Here is a 19834-nt window from a genome sequence, read left to right as displayed (position 1 = left end):
TTAGAATAAAGCTTAACAGAATACCTCTTAATTCCCTCAGTTACTTAAAATCAGAAAGCTTAAAGGGATACAATGCAGTGTTTTCAAATGTGCATTCCTGATTAAGCAAGTAATCACTGAAGTATCATCAGATCATACACTTCACAATATCCAAAATGCAGTCTCATATGTTGGCACCGTGCAGAAAGTAGAAATCTCTGTACTGGTCCTGAGTGGTGTACTTCACCCCATGTATGATATATTTTCTCTATTATTAAGGTTATTTTTGCAGTCAGTTTGGTGGTGGGGAAGGGCCGAGGCAGGGTCGCGAGACATGGCCAAAGCATTTCCGGGGGTCCCCAGCCAAAAATGTTGAGAACCCCTGCTGTACCGTACCGTACCATACTGTACTGTACCATATTTTACTGTACGATACTGTACTGTGCCATACTGTAGTGTTCCATACTGTACTGTTTTTAATTAGTGCACTAGAACAGACTATATTCACATCAATATGTCTGGGTCCCCCTATACTCACTCAGGGTTGACGTGTCAACGGTGTCACACAGTGACGGGAGGGGCACCAAAATGTGGTGTTTTGATTGGTTAATGGGGGCAAACTTTTCACTTTTGTGTATGTTCACATGACCTGATGAAGATCAAATGGATCGAAACGTCAGTATTTCAATAAAGAACATCTTTCTTATACCTGTGGTGTGTGGGCTCCATCCAATACCACACTGTACCATACCATACTCTACCGTACTGCACCATAGTGTACTGTATAGCATACTGTACCGTACTGCGCTGTACGGTACTGTGCCATATATTGTATGATAGCCTACTGTAGCATGTAGGCTATCATACTGTAATGTGCTAAATTAAATGAAGCCTAAGGTCGTGTATAATAAGCAGACATATGGCAACACTGCTAGAGACACTGAGAATGGACCAATTGTTCCAAAAATGTGTACCCTCTAGTTTGCACTTTGCACACACACACACACACACACACACACACACACACACACACGCACACGCACACACACAGGCCTCCATCACCTCACTCTTCGGCCGGGTCCTCAAAATGGACTCCACAAAGAAGATTGTGAAAAAGCTGGCAGGCCGGGCTACAGGTACAGCATCTTGGGCCACTGACGTTGGCAATAACAACGGGCATGTCATCATGTCTGTGCTCACAGCAAAAGAAGGCTGGGGTTTGATGATGATGGCAGAGGGTCTTGTGGGGCGGTATAAGGATGCTGGGATGCCACCCCCAGAGATCCTATGTGGACCGTGACTGCTGTGGCAACTCTCACCTCTTCAAGCTCTTTAAGAACTGGCCAGGCATGAAGATCCGGTTGGATGTATGGCACTTCATGCGGAGGATTTCCAGTTTCCACTGCATGCTTCACAGAGTCCCATCCTCTCTACAGGAGCTTCATGGCCCGGCTCAGCCACTGCGTCTTTGAGTGGGATGCGACTGACTTGGACCGACTCAGGAAAGCCAAACGTGCAGAGCTTGAAGCAGCCAACTAGCGATTTAGCTTTTTTTTTCCAAGACTATTTAAATATAGGCTATAGTATACAAAAACTCAGATTTAAGATGTGTTTAAAGATAGATAGCAGCTCTGTTTACATGTGCAGTAAGTAGTTACAGACAGTAGCCTGCACGCACGCACGCTCGCACACACGCATGCATGCACACACAAGCACACACACACACACACACACACACACACACACACACACCCACACCACACACACACACACACACACACACACACGTACACACAGCCTCTCTCTCTCTTCCCAATAGTCGTTATTTATTGGCATACATCATTCGCCACGGTAAAAGTTGAAACTGCAATAAAAATAAAAAATAATGGTATACAATTGAAAGGGAATAAAGACTTGTGTAAAAAGTTGTAAAGTTGTAACTATATAGAGAAATCGATCTTACAAAAATTATAGGAATTGTGCATTTGGGGGAGGGGGGGGGGGTTGGCTGCTGAGATCAGAGCTGGCCTGCTGAGAACCGCCCACCGTCAGAAAGGACAGCGATTTGGACGAAACCCTATGTACCTCAACCTCACTAATCTTGGCTACTTTGCACTCTGTTGTGCACGCACGCACGCACAAACACACACACACACACACACACACACACACACGCAGAGTTACTTCTTACTTGTGTTTTTGAGTGGTGCAGCCACTCCAATGTCCGTATCGATGTCCCTTTATGTATAGTATGTTTAGGTTTACCAACAGTGGCGTTTTCGAGCTTCACACTGTGCATAGGTGCATGATGGGAAGCTGAGTTTTAGTGTAACAGTACAGAACAGACTACCAGACGCAATAGCATTTGTAAGAGCCAAAGTGGTTAAAATGTGCAATTCATATTTTTCTTGTTTTCATCTTGTTATGATTATTGTTTTCATTATTGTTTTCAATGCTTATATAACTGTTTCGCAGTTAGTAAAGAGCGCCCCCTAAAGTTTGATTTAATGCTTTATGATGCGCAGCTGAGGAGGGGAATTTAGTTTGTTATGCAAGATGAGGAAAAGAGGGATTTGGAGATGCTAGTTTGACTCGTGGAACTCGACAGTTTTGACCGCAATTATCGGGTGTTTTTCTCTTGTAATTTGGAACCTGTATCGTCAGACAACATTACAAAAGACATTTCTGTGTTTGTGCAAGCAAAGGACTACTTTTTATTTCGTTTTTGTGTGCATTTCCTGTAGGCTACTGCAATTTCTTTCACTAAACTCCACTGCCAACATAATCGCTGCCTCGGAGTCTGTGTCTGTGAGTAGCCTACTGTGGTCCACTTTCTGCCCTTGGATATACTAATACAGTGTGCCCCACCTGTGCATTACGTGTCATCTCAAAACCTGTGTCAAACTGGCGAATGTGGCTATTAGAAATCTTGGAACATTATTGTTTGGAAACAAATGCCACTTCAGCATTTGTTCACCACCAAGGGTCCCTGTTGCACCACTCACTTCAGAGTGTGTGTGTGTGTGTGTGTGTGCGTGCACTGTGCAGCTGCCGCAGCAGACAGGATGAAGATGGCTCTGTGGCTGGTTGGGACCTCCCTGCTGCTTTTCTCTGCACCTCTCTGTGCTCTCCACACAACTGGTAAACAAAAAATCACACTGATGTGAAGTGAGCGGTGTCTTTGAGTTTGGGGGTGGGGGGGGATGCCACATGACGTTACAGGGTGGGTTAGACATAGACAACTCCACACTTTGGAGCGGATAGCACCGCTCAAAAACTAATATTGTAGATGGTTATTATCGTTCTCTTCTCATCGAAGTGATATTACTTCATAACTGTTCATGCTATTGTCTGTGTACAGAGTCTGATGATGTCAGGTTGGTGGGAGGCGCCAGCCGCTGTACTGGTTTAGTGGAGGTGAGACATGTCAACAACACGACACAGAGAGAATGGAGACCAGTGGTTCCTTTCTCTGACTGGACCCACGCGTCGTCTTCTGTCGTGTGTAGACAACTGGGCTGTGGCTCTGCCGTTTACACAGAAGAGAGACGTGGGTCTGCAGGTGAATCTGCATGGTGGATCACGTCTCTCTGTGTCGGATCTGAATCTTCACTGAGGGAGTGTGGACCAATACGGCCTTACTGGAGTTCTCCTACCTCCCTCAGACTGGGGCTGATCTGTTCAGGTAACAATCGATGACTTCAACAATGATAACACTAATTCTAATCTATAGTGTCTGTCTGTCTGTCTGTCTGTCTGTCTGTCTGTCTGTCTGTCTGTCTGTCTGTCACTCCCGCGTGAGTGTGTGGTGATTCTATCTTTTCTTTGCTTTTCTGTCTTGTGTTTTTGACCAGTTTGTTGATTACTTTTGATGAAGCAATAGATTATTTTGTATTAAGAGGTCTAAAAGTCCGTACATGTTCTCTCTCTCTCTCTCTCTCTCTCTCTCTCTCTCCCTTCCTCCCTCCCCAGAGTCATTGAGGTTGGTGAATGGGCGTGGTTTGTGTTCAGGCAGAGTGGAGGTAAAGTCTGATCAGTCGTGGGTCTCGGTGTGTGACGGTAATTTTGACCAACAGGATGCAGAAGTAGTCTGTAGGGAGCTTGGCTGTGGGGCTTCAGTCCTCCCGGAGGCGTTCTATGGTGAAGTGAAGGCTCCAATGTGGACCAAAGAGTTCCAGTGTGAAGGCAACGAGTCTGCTCTCCAGGACTGTAGAACCTCAGACTCAACCAGAAACATCACCTGCTCACCTGACAAGACTGTTGGACTCACCTGCTCAGGTAAAAGACAACCTACACTATAGGTTTGATTATCAGTTTACAGTCAAAGTGATTTGACCTTTTTAAGCAACTTAAATTAAGGATTTAAGCAGTTAAGTTAAATCCTATATTTAGTTCACTGTATTCCCAAGGGTTCTATACTGTAAGGAACACTACAGTTCTTAATGCTTACTCTATTGTCTGTGTACAGAGCCTGGTGATGTCAGGTTGGTGGGGGGAGCCAGCCAATGTACTGGTAGACTGGAGATGAAACACCAGAGAGAATGGAGACCAGTGAATCCTTTTTCTACCTGGAACCACGAGGCATCATCTGTCGCGTGCAGACAACTAGACTGTGGCTCTGCTGTTTCTACAAAAACGAATAGACGTGGTCCTACGGATCGACCGACATGGTTTATTAAATCTAACTGCGTTGGATCTGAATCTTTACTGAAGGAGTGTGGACCAATGTGGACTGTTACTTCCTCCTACAGTATGGCGCTGATCTGTTCAGGTAACGCACACTGTCTGTCTGTCTGTCTCTGTCTGTCTCAATGCACATTGAATGAATGAACATTCGATACATGAATGTGAATTCAATCACCTGAACATGGTCTCATGTAAACACGCAGGATTTAGCTAGAAGCTCATTTCCATCCGTTTCCCCAACACACAAAAAACACCACAATAACAACATGACGAAAACACAGAGACCATAAAAGTGTTCTAGTTTAAAACTAAAAACCTGCGTACCTTCCAATTAAAGTTTAATACCTAAACGAGTATACCCTACCTAGTTTAAACCCAACTGAAACCTTATGTAACCGGTGTAATCTGTCTCTCTCTGCGTTGTGTTGAATCATGGACAGACGGACCCAGAACTCTTTGGAAACCAGCTTTATTCTGACAATGAATAATGACAAACACGTCTCCACGTTAGTTCTTAGTGCAACAACAACTCCTCTCTCTCGTTCCAAGACGGAAGTACAGAAGCCTGCTTAGCTAGCGCGACAGTAACAAACAACAACAACAAATAATAGAACGTAACATACCTGACAATGAATAATGACAAACACGTCTCCACGTTAGTTCTTAGTGCAACAACAACTCCTCTCTCTAAACAGGGTTAAACAAACACTGTATAAATCAATTTGCAAGTACAATGCTTATCATGTTATACAGAGCATTCAACAAAGACACCCACCTCGTTCCAAGACGGAAGTACAGAAGGAAGAGGTGGAGGTGTCGCAGGACAATTATACAGGGGGCAAAAGGAGGAGACTTAAAGGAGCTGTGACCTTTAATGCACTATGTATTCCTATACACATGAACCATGGAGAATTAAGTCAGGTAGAAGCACTTATTTGTATCATATTTTGTGTAATTATATAATACTGTTACATTTACATACCTATACCTATCCTAAGTTTAATACCAGTGGTTCTCAAACATGTTCATGTCAAGGACCCACAAATTGATACATAAATACATCTGAAAATATCTTGTACCAGGTACCCCCATCTGAAAATATCTTGTACCAGGGACTCCCATATGAACATATGTTTTACCAGGGAACATTATTATGTTGTACCACTAGGGACCAGCAGAAGCAAATATTTCTGTTGAAAATGAGTGTTAAAACAAAGCATTCAAAGATTTTCCCTAATGTTAAAGATTGCTGGACAATAGCAGATCTACAACAATCTCATATAGCATGGCACCAAGTATAAAGGGCTACTTTGGGGGTCATGTGGGCATTTAAAATACATCTGGTATCTGCACCAGAGTACTCAAACATGCCTGTAACATAGCCTGATGTTGTTCATGAATAATAGCCTGTTTCCAGACGGAATAATTACACATGAGTGAGTCAGGAAATAAGACAACAAAACACTTCTGAGGTGCCCACATTTCCCTAGTGCCCACCATGTTGTGTGCGTGCGTGCAGTTCACGTATTGTCCACAGTATCATAGTTTGAGAGAATTTATGTTATTCATGAGTAGGCCTAGTGTCCAGTATTTTATTACTTTGACCAAATCTGGTGCAATGTTTAACGGCACATTATTCAAAGCATTAATTGTCATTGTTCATTCCTAGCGAGCAATACACTCTCACATCCAATTATAAATCCTGCACGTCAGTCACGTTAGAGTACGACGTATACGTCTTTACGCCTCCACAGGCCACCCCTCGCTATCAGCCAATCCACCGGGAGAAGTTGTCGAGGGCAGCAAAGTGACTCTGACCTGCAGCAGGGACGTCGCCAACTCACCGGTAGACACCTACACCTGGTACAAAGACGGCGGACCTATCTCCACTGGTCCTCAGCTGGTGAAGGACAATGTGTCCCCGGCAGACTCTGGCTGGTACTACTGTCAGGGGACCAACAGACATGGATCACGCAGATCATCAGCACACCAGCTACAGGTTCAGTGTAAGTGAACTTAAAGGAGAATTTTGGGCTAGAAGGCTTTCCTACCTTTATTTGTAGTCGTTACATCTCCACCAAAGTGGTCCTGCAGGTGTTATTTTGTGCAAAAACACATTATTGGCTATTTCCCCTATACCATAAGCCCTCAATTGGGCGTTGGGTTTTAGTGCCAATTCGCTCATTTCCATCGCTCAAAAATATTTGTTTTTGTATATATCCTCTCTTCATAATGTACATAGTATCCCAAGCGGCACACTTTACTACTTATTTCGATGGAAATGAGCGAATTAGCACTAAAACCCAACGCCCCAATGAGAGCTTATGATAGTGGAAATAGCCAATAATGTATTTGTATAATGTACCTAACAACTACAAATAAAGGTAAGAAAGCCTTCTAGCCCAAAATTCTCCTTTAACTTGTTACGTTATTTGTTTTCTCCGTTTTTGAGCGCCTCCTATGCGCAGCTTTGTGTGTCTGTGTGTCCGTAGTAGTTCTAAATTGCAGTATTGGTACTTTTACTTAAGTAAAACAATTGAGTACTCTTTCCACCACTGAAAGTGCGTGTTTCTCCAACAGATGGTCCCAAGGATGTCCTTTTGGACGTACATCCACCAGCAGCTCGTGTTTCCAATGGAGGCTCGGTCACTTTCCGCTGCCGCAGCAGTGGGTCACCAACGCAGAGTTACGTCATTTATAAAGACAAAACTATAGTGGCAGAGAATCAGTATTTTACCATCTCTAACGTCCAGCCCAGTGACAGTGGGACGTACTACTGTCAGGCAAAGAACAACATCGCCACAGCCAGTTCACCGGGAGTCACTGTTGATGCACACTGTGAGTTTTTAGTTTCATTGTGAGTTTTTAATTGTATTATTAATTCATATTGTTTACACAGTGGTTCCAAAACTTTTTCATGTCAAGGACCCCCAAAATGATTGGCGGACCCCCCATTAGAAAATAATTATGCCAAGGACCATAAGAGAAGTTTTTACGGTTCTAAAGCCCCCGGTTTGACCTGATTTAGGCTATGGCCCCTTAATTAGTTAATGGCATTTCTATCTCAGGGACCCTAATACATATTGTAAAATCAAACTTACCGTAAATCCTCTTTTAGGAACCCGGGCTATTATTTGTCTCAACCGATTCCGATACCAGGGTTTTATTGGAAGGAGGCAGCTATAAGAAGGAGGAATTTTATTTCTAATTTTCAAACTGATCATAATGAACAAATCACATTTTGGGTCAGTTAGAACACAGTAAAATGTATTGGGCTCATGTAGCCTATTGAAACCAAGTCCTCATGAAATATTGAACAGTGCAGTTGCAGGTGCTCAATGGTCATTTTAACTGCCTATGGTAAATACCATAATAACATCAACACATCAATTTAACTTGAATAACCAATGTCATTTGAAGCTATATGATTCCCTGCTATGTCATTTGAAGCTATATGATTCCCTGCTTTCATATGACATGAAACAAATAAAAATACAATGGCAGTCCCTCAGTCAAATCTGGTCACATTCACAAATATACCGGTATATAACTTCAACTGAGATAGACTACCACAGTACTGTGGTAAAGGCCTACAGTTAAGCTACTGACAAGTTCAGATGCAAATAATAACATAAAAATAAAATGTATGATAGGCTATTTCATATACCGGTAATATCAAATCAGAACAGTGCAACACTGCAGTGCTTCATTCAACGGGAGGGAGGGAGGGAGAGAGAGAGAGAGACACACGTGTTAGAGAGAGCGTCTCTATCTACAGAGAGAGAGAGAGACGTGTTAGAGAGAACGTCTGAGAGAGAGAGGGAGAGAGAAAGAAAGACGTGTTAGAGAGAGCGTCTCTCTAGAGAGAGACGTAGAGAACGTCTGAGAGAGAGAGACTTGTTGCTAACGGGGTCCCGTAAGCAACAAGCTAACAGCATACCGGTGGTACTTCGTTCCATAAAATGAGAGATCCAAAAGGCGCATGGGGCTGCGCCAGGCTGCAAAACCCCCCATGCGCTCATCGATCTGCCGTTTATAGAACCAACGTTCGTTGCATGAAGGGCAGATCTGTGGGGGCTCTCTCCCGAAGTTATTAACTTTGTTGTTGTATTGTGTGCGAGCCGAGCACCGCGGCCACGGCATCTGGACAGTGGACGCTGACGTGACAGGCAGGCACAGCCAGCCAGAGCAGCGAAAGTAACAGATATACGGCACTTGAAAAAAAAAAAAACACTAAAAACCCCGGCTCATAAAAGGAGGCCGGAATTTATTTACTTAATTCAAAGCCATCACCGGTGATTAATAGGGGCCCGGTAATTAATAGAAAGGAGGCGTTTACTGGAGGATTTACGGTAATTGAACTCTGAGAGTGTACAAATGGAACCAAATAGACCCGTTAGGGTCCATTTGGTTCCATTTGTACACTCTGAGTTACAGACCCATCCTAACTATCATTTAGCTGGGGACCCTCCTGGAACTCCCTCAAGGACCCCTAGGGGTCCCCGGACCCCACTTTGGGAACCACTGGTTTACAAACTGTTCAGGTCGTGGCCCAAAAGAGAGACGTTTGCAGATCTACAAGCGCCGTGTTGCGAGCTTGGAGATCAGCTTTTTCACTACTTCTTAATGGGATATTTCACTATCAAAAATATATTTTGGTCATATTATCATCTACTCTGGCTTATGTGAACACCCCGGAACGTTTTTAAAGTCAATTCACAAATGTAACTTTTAAGCGAAAGTTTAAAAATAGAAGTGAAAATAGAACATCTACAAGCTCGTAGATGCTATGCTATTCACTATCTTACACCAGTTTGGGTCCCGCTGGGAGACATTTCTCTTTTGGGTCATGTACTAAAATGTTTGGGAACCACTGGTGTAACTGCAGTAGAGCATCTAGAAACCTTCTGCAAAAAAACACTCCTCACATCATGTTGTCAATAAGTTGTGTGTCATACTGTTTTGTTGCTTATCTCTTGCGTTGCAGTCTTGAGTACTGCGGAGAAGCCTATCAGCATAACAGGCCATGTTGGGGGCAAAGTGTATTTCCGGTGCGCAAACTGGGATGTCTGGACCAACACTATGGACTCTCCAAAGTACCTCTGTAGAAGTCCATGTGGTAAAGAAGACACTATCAAGGCAGAGTCTGGTGAAACTGTAGTAAGCGATAGAATCAGTTTGAGAAACGCAGGAAAATCATTATTATTGGTATCCATCACTGAACTCAGGAGGTCAGACTCTGGAACCTACATATGTGGACTGGAGAGAGAGAGTATCTGGCTGGCTGATTCATACATAGAAGTGCATCTTCATGTTCAAGATGGTAAGTCTCTGCTTCAATATATGAGTGAACTGTGCATCATGTTTACACTGCAAGTTACACTATTGCCTAATTACTGTTCTGTTTCACATTCTCTTGAAAGGACTACATTGTCAAAAATAGGTATAGTTGACCCACAAAATGGACTTTGTTACTCATCCCATAGAGACACAAAGAGTCTCCTTTGTGTCTCCATAGGGAACCACCGCTGGTCATTAAATGATTGGCTTAGGAAACCGACAAAAATATTTCCACAGGCTTTTAATCAATTTTTAAAATCTGCTATTTTCACTATTTCTAAACTTATTTGAACATTTCCCATGTTGGTATTTATGCTGGAAGTGGTTTGTTGTACAACATAAAAACATGCCTTGATCATTCCTCCTTTGGTCTCAAACATGCTTCCACGTACTAGCTGTTGCACTCAACCTCATTAATCTGATCATTGTTCCCTTCAGCTCTCCAGGTTCAACCAACACTCCACACAGCAGGTAGTCAAACATGAACAAACAACTACACATCATTGTAAGCTAAAACAACAATTTCTTCTCATCAAAGTAATATTACATTTTTTATTACGTATGCTATTGTCTCTGTACAGAGCCTGGCGATGTCAGGTTGGTGGGAGGAAGCAGTAACTGTGCTGGTCAAGTGGAAATGAAACACCAGGGCGATTGGAGACCAGCGGCTGATTTGACATCTAGCTGGAACCTGACGTCGTCATCTGTGGTGTGTAAACAGCTGGGCTGTGGCTCTGCTCTTCACACAACGTGGAGGTCCAGTTCTGGACGTCAACCTGTATGGTGGATTACATCTTCCTGCGTTGGATCTGAATCTGCACTGGAGAAGTGTGTAACAAGGCAGGCTGGTAGCTCTGGGGACAGACTGGAGGTGATCTGTTCAGGTAACAAAACAATAACTTCAACACAACACTGACACCGATATATACTGTCTATACTGTCATTTTGTCCGTATGTCCGTCCTGTATCTTTCCATGGATTGTCACCTTGTAGTTGTGGAAAGGCTTGTGTGTTCCAATGAACCTGAGAGTGATGCCGGTAGGGTCACCCATGGTGTTACGGTTGAAGGGGAGGTCCAAGACTATAAGCCTGATCCAAACACTGTGACTGGGGGCACACAGGCTCTGAAAGGTATCCGGAGAACTCGCCAGTTTACCAACTCGCCGCGATTTAGTGCATTTCAGTTTTACTTCACCTTCATTACTTGCGCAAGCAGAGCGCGCAAGTACTAGTTTCGCCCAGAACTATGTTCAATGCATATGCACCGTCCCAGCAAATGACGTAATGACTACTTGTGCCTGATACGGCAGTGGTGCCAGATTACTGTATACATAGGAGCAATACCTTTAATCCTCCCGACACTAAAACATAATATCGTCATTACGTCACCATCGAAAACCAATTACACTCTGGCATTGGGTACTTTAATCCATATCTTTATTACGTCATCATTGAGAGCTAGTTATACCATTTATACCCTGACGTCATATGCTGGGACGGTGCATACGCATCAAAAGTGGCGCAATGTAACCACAGTATACCGCTAATCAACTTACAAATTACATATACATATACACAGAGGCATTTAGTATTAATATCACTATAGTCCAATATTAAGTCAATTTAAAGCAATAAATAATTAAATAATCATACTGTATACGTGATAACATATTTTATTTCAGTTTATATATACCTTCTTTTTTTCATCGGATATCGATGATTTATTTTTCTTTGGTAGAAACTTGTACCATACTTCATAATAGGCCTACTACTTTTTTACATGCATAAAGTAGGTAGGTAGCAAATAGCTAAACCTAATAATTCAACATTTCAAACGTTCCTTCACAGAGAAGCGGAGATTTGACAGTTTGTAGCGGTCGACAGTACTTGCGCGCTCTGCTTGCGCACTATAGGCCATATGGCCTACTAGTGTGCAACAAGCAAGTAGGCACTCGACTAGAGTGCAGTTCTAGTTTAAATTGCATTGAATTGAGAGAGAGAAACACTTATATGTCCGTATAGGTGCCCTTTGAGAGCGGTAACCAGCTGTTTGAAAACCAGGAAGAGACGCCTGCTCTAGACGCCTCTTGCCACGACAGTGTGCCTCCATGCACCCTTAGACAAATATAACCTTCTTGCAAGTTCTTGGTTCTTAAATCACCTGTCTTGTTACAGATCAGCTGTTTCAGCCAAACACCTGTCTTGTTACAGATCTGCCGTTTCAGCCAATCACCTGTCTTGTTACAGATCAGCTGTTTCAGCCAACCACCTGTCTTAGTTGTTACAGATCCGCTGTTTCAGCCAACCACCTGTCTCGTTACAGATCTGTTTAAGCCAGTCATCAGCCTCTCCCCTTCCACGAAGGGGGTTTCCGAGGGCCAGCAGCAGGGGCAGCAGCAGGTGATGGAGGGTTCCAGCTTCACCATCAGCTGCTCCGTCCAGCCACAGCACCCCGGAGGCTCCTTCCAGCTCACTGGACCCAACCACACCCAGCCAGCCGTCAATCACTCTGCCAACTTCCTGTTTTCTGCAGCAGACCACACCCACCAAGGGACCTACAGCTGTATTTATCACGTCAATGTTTTCGATCGTAACGTCTTCTCTGAGAGCGACTTCCTCCATCTCACTGTCACAGGTGAGGTGACCTGAATGAAACTCTTCACACTGTCCAACTCATGGAAGTGACATCACCATGTTTGTTTTTGAGGGGCACTAGCCCCTCCTACATCCAGCTTTTGGTTACCGTCCACACATTTAGTCTTAAACAAACTTGACAATGAATGGAGAATTTTACGTCATAGTGTCAAGTGTCTGAGCATTGAGCAAATCATTAGGCTGTCCCGATTCGCCTAATCCACGATTCAATTCAACTTTCGATGTTAAGGGCACGATTCGATACGATTTTTGATACGATTCAATGGATATTTTTTAAAACCTCCTATTTTCAGCACAGAGTGCTGTATGATCATTAATTTAAGTCAATGTTTTGAATTGTAAAGAAAAACACATTATTGTTAAGCTCAACTCTAAGTAACTAAATAAAATAAAAAGTAAATAATATGACTGGGACTCGATTAAAAATGATAATCTAATTAGAGGCCTTATAATTAATTAATCTCAATTAATCACATTTTAATCGCATATCAATATGCAATATAACTGTGAGATTTTTTTCTCCCAAATGTGTTTATTTGTTTATTGACTGGATCCCCATTAGCTGACGCCGTGGCGACAGCTAATCTTCCTGGGGTCAATATGAAATACATACAAAAAAATACATACGGTAATTACAAATACATTCAACAGTTAAATACATGAAAATACATAATTACAATTTATTCTATAAATTTTAAATGCAACGTAATGAGAATAACATTATGGTCAAGTGGTCAGCTGTAGCAAGTGTTCCTTTAAAAAGCATAGCAAAGCATAGTATTCCAGTGAATCAATGAATAGGGACTACAAAAGATTAAGCAATATAACATTGTTTTTGAGGAGCGGCTGGGCGCTATACCCACTAGATTTTGTTTATGCCTCTAGTTGTTTTTGAGGGGCGCTAGCTAGTAACTCCTATACTAGCCATGACTTGTTCAGTCCTGTTTCAGGGCTACTCCTATACTTGGAGTCGGTACTTAGGACTAACATTATAGCCCCACTAAAGGAGCTCACTCCGGCGCTCTAATGTAGCAGCTTCACGCAGAGGTTCCATGGGCTGGACTGTCATTAGCCTCCACGCTCGGCTGCCTCATGTCTTGCACTGAACACAGCTTTGCGCTGCGGTCCTCGTCGCAATGTGATACATGTCGAAGCAGCCGTAGCGTGGAGACCAGCGCCAGTCCAGACGCCAGGCAGTCTCAGATATGGAACCTTTCACTCCGCTATTGTACACAGCCATACTATATAAACAGCGATATAAACGGCTTCTTCCTTTGGGTGAATTTGGGTGTGTTGTGCTCTGTGTGTTCTGTGTGTGTTCTCTGATGATGCCACCGCAATCAGGCAATGAGCTAGTACTGGCTGGGTTGTGCACCGGCATTATAAGTCCGACAGGCCGAAACTGGTCCTGTGGGAAACGCTCCGGGGTGAATAAACGGACGGCCGTGCGCATGCAATGAAATATCGCGAGGCGGCTGGTGATTTCGATACACTGTATCGAACGTCAATTTTGATTTGATTTGTATATGAATCGAGAATCGTGACAGCCTTTTACGTCATGATGATGTACGATGATGGGAGCGCCCCTCACTTCACAAGGGTGTTATTTTGTGTTTGTTCACAGCAACCCATTGCTTGTCGTGTGTTCAAATAATATCCCTTTAAAAAGTGTATTCTGTTGTCTCTGTACAGAGTCTGTTGTCAGGTTGGTGGAAGGAACCAGTCACTGTACTGGTAAACTTGAAGTGAAATACCAGGGAAACTGGAGACTGGCGGTTCCGCTGGCGCCTCTGGTTAGCTCTGGCTGGAACCAGAAGTCATCATCTGTGGTGTGTCAACAGCTAGGCTGTGGCTCTGCTGTTCACACAAAATGGGGTCCCCATGGTGGTTCTACACGTCAACCTGTATGGTGGATTACATCTTCCTGCGCTGGATCTGAATCTGCACTGGAGGAGTGCGTAACGATGCAGGCTGGTAGCTCTGGGGACAGACTGGAGTTGATCTGTTCAGGTAACAAAATAATGACTTCCACAATGACAGTAATCCATACCCTCTCATATAGAGTACCGTACATTCCGGACTATAAGCCGTTACTTTTTTCCCATGCTTTGAACCCTGCGGCCTATACAACGGTGCGGCTAATCTATGGATTTTTACAGCTAACAGCCACTAGGGGACCTTCTAAATATATATCTATGGCTTATAGTCCAGTGCGGCTTGTATATGTACACATTTGTTTTTTTCCCTAAATGTAGCTGGTGCGGTTTATATTCAGGGGTGCTTTAGTCCGGAAATTCCACTCATCTAGACTGAGGTTTGCACATGCTAAGTGTAAACAGGAACTGCGATGATGGAGTGTTCCAGCAGAGGTGCTAGAACGCTAGAAAGCTCAAACCTTGTGATGTGAGATCCAGAACAGTTGAGAATTAAACAGCATTCACCCTTATATTTTCAAATGTTTTATATCATCCACAGCACTTGAATGAACAGTATATCCATGTTCCTTTGTCATGTCACAAAAAAAAAAGTTTAACACATACTAAATCAAAGCGAGCATCAAAATAACATGGAAATTCCACAAAAGAAAAATATACAAAAACATTCACATTTAGTAAATTGACTTGTCCTTTGTCTTTCAGTCTGTTATACACAACGTTTTTTTTCCACACAGTTATGAAATTGATATACTTTTAAAATAAAAACAAAATCAACATTATACTATTCTCTTAATTTTTATATCCTTTTTATTGTTTCAGTTCAGGGTCAGCAACTCTCATGCACCTCTAGCACCTCTGCTGGAACACTCCATCGCAGTTCCTGTTTACACTGAGCATGTGCAAACCTCCCGCAGGAGACCGGGCCACACCTCCGTGCACCTTCCTCTTTCATTTTCCTAGGTTTGTGCCTAGGAACATTAAGAAGGAACATGCAAGAGGGAGTGTTCCAGCAGAGATGCTAGAGGTGCATGAAAGTTGCTGACCCTGAACTGAAATAATAAAAAGAATATAAAAAAAGAGAATGGTACAATGTTGATTTGTATATTAAAAAGTATATACATTTCACAACATAAAAAAAATTGTGTATATAACAGACTGAAAGACAAGGACAAGTAAATTAACTAAATGTTAATGTTTTTGTATATTTTTCTTTTGGGATATTTTGGTCATATTATCATCTACTCTGGTTTATGTGAACACCCCGGACAGTCTTAAAGTAAATTCACAAATGTAACTTTTAAGCGAACGTGATGGTGAAAATAGCAGATCTACAAGCTCGTAGATCTGCTATTCACTATTTTACACCAGTTTGGGTCCCGCGGGGAGACATGACATTTCTCTTTTGGGTCACGTGCTAAAAGGTTTGGGAACCACTGGTGTAACTGCAGTAGAGCATCTAGAAACCTTCTGCAAAAATACACTCCTCACATCATGTTGTCAATAAGTTGTGTGTCATACTGATGAGCTGTTTCGTTGCTTATCTCTTGCGTTGCAGTGTTGAGTACTGCGGAGAAGCCTATCAGCATAACAGGCCATGTTGGGGGAAAAGTGTCTTTCCGGTGCTCAAAATGGAAAGTCTTGACCGACACTATGTACTCTCCAAAGTACCTCTGTAGAAGTCCATGTGGCAACTATGAAGACATTATCAAGGCAGAGTTTCGTGAAACTGTAGTAAGCGATAGAATCAGTTTGACCAACGCAGGAATATACTTATTGGCATCCATCACCGAACTCAGGAGGTCAGACTCTGGAACCTACTTGTGTGGACTGGAGAGAGCATTGATGATGGATTCATACATAGAAGTGCATCTTGATGTTCAAGATGGTAAGTCTCTGCTTTAATATACTGTACGAATGAACTGTGCATCATGTTTACACTGCAAGTTAAAATATTGCTTAATTACTGTTCTGTATTCCATTCTCTTGAAAGGACTACATTGTTGATGTGTCAAAAATAGGGATTGACCCACAAAATTGACTTCCCATAGGGGACACAAAGAGTCTCCTTTGTGTCTCCATAGGGAACCACCGCTGGTCATCAAATTATTGGCTTAGGAAACCGACAAAAATATAAATAAATGTCCATGAATTCAAGTTCCCATGGGCTGATTAATCAATAATAAGAAAGTCTGCTATTTTCACTATTTCTAAACTTATTTGAACATTTCCCATGTTGGTATTTATACTGGAAGTGGTTTGTGGTACAACATAAAAACATGCCTTGATCATTCCTCCTTTGGTCTCAAACATGCTTCCACGTACTAGCTGTTGCACTCAACCTCATTAATCTGATCATTGTTCCCTTCAGCTCTCCAGGTTCAACCAACACTCCACACAGCAGGTAGTCAAACATGAACAAACAACTACACATCATTGTAAGCTAAAACAACAACAATTTCTTCTCATCAAAGTAATATTACATGTTTTATTACGTATGCTATTGTCTCTGTACAGAGCCTGGCGATGTCAGGTTGGTGGGAGGAAGCAGTAACTGTGCTGGTCAAGTGGAAATGAAACACCAGGGCGATTGGAGACCAGCGGCTGATTTGACATCTAGCTGGAACCTGACGTCGTCATCTGTGGTGTGTAAACAGCTGGGCTGTGGCTCTGCTCTTCACACAACGTGGAGGTCCAGTTCTGGACGTCAACCTGTATGGTGGATTACATCTTCCTGCGTTGGATCTGAATCTGCACTGGAGAAGTGTGTAACGATGCAGGCTGGTAGTTCTGGGGACAGACTGGAGGTGATCTGTTCAGGTAAAAAAAACAATAACAACACAACACACTGAGACTGATAGGCTATATACTGTCTATACTGTAATTTTGTCTGTCTGTCTGTCCGTCCTGTATCTTTCCATGGATTGTCACCTTGTAGTTGTGGAAAGGCTTGTATGTTCCAATGAACCTGAGAGTGATGCCGGTAGGGTCACCCATGGTGTTAAGGTTGGAGCGGAGGTCCAAGACTAAGGCCTCACTCTCACTGTTGCAACATGCATACAACATTTGTCTTGTGCCTTGTCCGTGTTTAATGGCCGCCCCCCAATGCATGTCCAATGGAAGTCACATGGTTTGACAGAACATTTTTGTTTGATGTGGGGGAGGGGAGCACAACACAGTCATCGAACAAATGTTTTGTCAAACCACGTGACTTCCATTGGAAATGCATTGGGGCGGTTATTAAACATGGACAAGACACGAGACAAATGTTGCATGCATGTTGCAACAGTGTGAGTGAGGCCTAAGCATGATCCAAATACGGGGCCTGGGAGCACACAAGCTCTGAAACATGGTGACACTGGCAGCCCCCTGCTGGCCGCCCCCTGTAACCAATGTGACACATGTAGATCGGCAAATTTCAAATGGCTGCTGAAATGTAAATTATATTAGGGCTGAAGTGGTTACTGTATGTTTTGTAATAATACAAACAAAAATCTACAAAGTAACTAGTAACATTGTAGTGGAGTAAACGTATAATATTTCTGAGATGTAGTGGCGTAGAAGTAAAACTACAAAAAATAGTTGTAGCCTACGTATAGAGTTAAATGCACTTTACACCTAACACTAACCAGCTGTTTGAAAACCAGGAAGAGACGCCTGCTCTAGACGCCTCTTGCCACGACAGTGTGCCTCCATGCACCCTTGAACAAATATAACCTTCTTGATTCGTGAATCACCTCTGTCTTGTTACAGATCCGCTGTTTCAGCCAATCACCTGTTTTGTCACCGATCTGCCGTTTCAGCCAATCACCTGTCTTGTTACAGATCCGCTGTTTCAGCCAATCACCTGTCTTGTTACAGATCCGCTGTTTCAGCCAATCACCTGTCTTGTTACAGATCCGCTGTTTCAGCCAACCACCTGTCTCGTTACAGATCTGTTTAAGCCAGTCATCAGCCTCTCCCCCTCCATGAAGAGGGTTTCCGAGGGCCAGCAGCAGGGGCAGCAGCAGGTGATGGAGGGTTCTAGCTTCACCATCAGCTGCTCCGTCAAGCCACAGCACCCCGGAGGCTCCTTCCAGCTCACTGGAGCCAACCACACCCAGCCAGCCGTCAATCACTCTGCCAACTTCCTGTTTGCTGCAGCAGACCACACCCACCAAGGGACCTACAGCTGTGTTTATCACGTCAATGTTTTCGATCGTAACGTCTCCTCTGAGAGCGACTTCCTCCATCTCACTGTCACAGGTGAGGTGACCTGAATGAAACTCTTCACACTGTCCAACTCATGGAAGTGACATCACCATGACAACCACCATGTTTGTTTTTGAGGGGCACTAGCCCTTCCTACATCCAGCTTTTGGTTACCGTCCACAAATTTCGTCTTAAACACATATTAAATTCCCATTGACAATGAATGGAGAATTTTACTTCATAGTGTCAAGTGTCTGAGCATTGAGCAAATAGGCATAGTGTCTATTTTACGTCATAATGATGTACGATGATAAGAGCGCCCCTCACTTCACACGGGTGTGATTTTGTGATTGTTCACAGCAAGCCATTGCTTGTCGTACATTAGTATGTGTGTTCAAATAATATTCCTTTAAAATGTTTATTCTGTTGTCTCTGTACAGAGTCTGTTGTCAGGTTGGTGGAAGGAACCAGTGACTGTACTGGTAAACTTGAAGTGAAATACCAGGGAGACTGGAGACCAGTGGCGGTTCCGCTGGCGCTTCTGCTTAGGTCTGGCTGGAACCAGAAGTCATCATCTGTGGTGTGTCAACAGCTAGGCTGTGGCTCTGCTGTTTACACAAAATGGGGTCCTGGTGGTTCTACACGTCAACCTGTATGGTGGATTACATCTTCCTGCGCTGGATCTGAATCTGCACTGGAGGAGTGTGTAACGATGCAGGCTGGTAGCTCTGGGGACAGACTGGAGGTGATCTGTTCAGGTAAAAAAAAAAAAAAAAAGACTTCAACAATGTTACCGTCTCATATAGAGTATGCACATGCGTCACTTGCCCCCCTCATCTAGACTGAGTGGCAAGACATCGAGCAGCAAGACATTGGAGTTTGGATGTGCTCGTTGGAAATCACTCAGCGGTCCTGCGTAGCACCTGTTTCTAAATGGCACATAATGCAGGAAGCAGCAGGACGTTGCGCTCTGGAAAACAAGCGCTTCCAAACTCTTACACTTTGAAAAGTAATTTCTCGACAGAAAGTATCTCATAAAATGTACTGCG

General features: G+C 43.2%; 1 protein-coding gene across 4 annotated transcripts in view; it reads left to right on the top strand.

The window, feature by feature from the left end:
- The first annotated feature begins 2536 nt into the window (after positions 1–2536).
- The window catches only part of LOC308311254 (antigen WC1.1-like), a 28640-nt gene continuing 11342 nt past the window's right edge, over positions 2537–19834 (top strand). For 3 of the 4 annotated variants that reach the window (XR_013963613.1, XM_080757900.1, XM_080757899.1), the window contains exons 1-16: positions 2537–3120; positions 3341–3664; positions 3952–4257; positions 4448–4750; positions 6420–6671; positions 7246–7503; positions 9653–9988; positions 10444–10476; positions 10587–10889; positions 12329–12640; positions 14353–14670; positions 16153–16482; positions 16966–16998; positions 17112–17414; positions 18528–18839; positions 19226–19543. Coding sequence is in view for 3 of the 4 variants with exons in the window: in XM_080757900.1 (XP_080614026.1) it covers positions 2934–3120; positions 3341–3664; positions 3952–4257; positions 4448–4750; positions 6420–6671; positions 7246–7503; positions 9653–9988; positions 10444–10476; positions 10587–10889; positions 12329–12640; positions 14353–14670; positions 16153–16482; positions 16966–16998; positions 17112–17414; positions 18528–18839; positions 19226–19543 (4228 nt within the window). In the remaining variant the exon portion in view is untranslated. The remainder of the gene's footprint in view (positions 3121–3340; positions 3665–3951; positions 4258–4447; positions 4751–6419; positions 6672–7245; positions 7504–9652; positions 9989–10443; positions 10477–10586; positions 10890–12328; positions 12641–14352; positions 14671–16152; positions 16483–16965; positions 16999–17111; positions 17415–18527; positions 18840–19225; positions 19544–19834) is intronic. The other variant, XM_080757901.1, reaches the window with a different exon arrangement.

This window comes from Protomyctophum bolini (assembly GCF_963924005.1).
Source record: "Protomyctophum bolini genome assembly, chromosome: 23".
In the NCBI taxonomy this organism is placed as follows: Eukaryota; Metazoa; Chordata; class Actinopteri; order Myctophiformes; family Myctophidae; genus Protomyctophum; species Protomyctophum bolini.
This window is presented reverse-complemented; position numbering and strand designations above follow the sequence as displayed.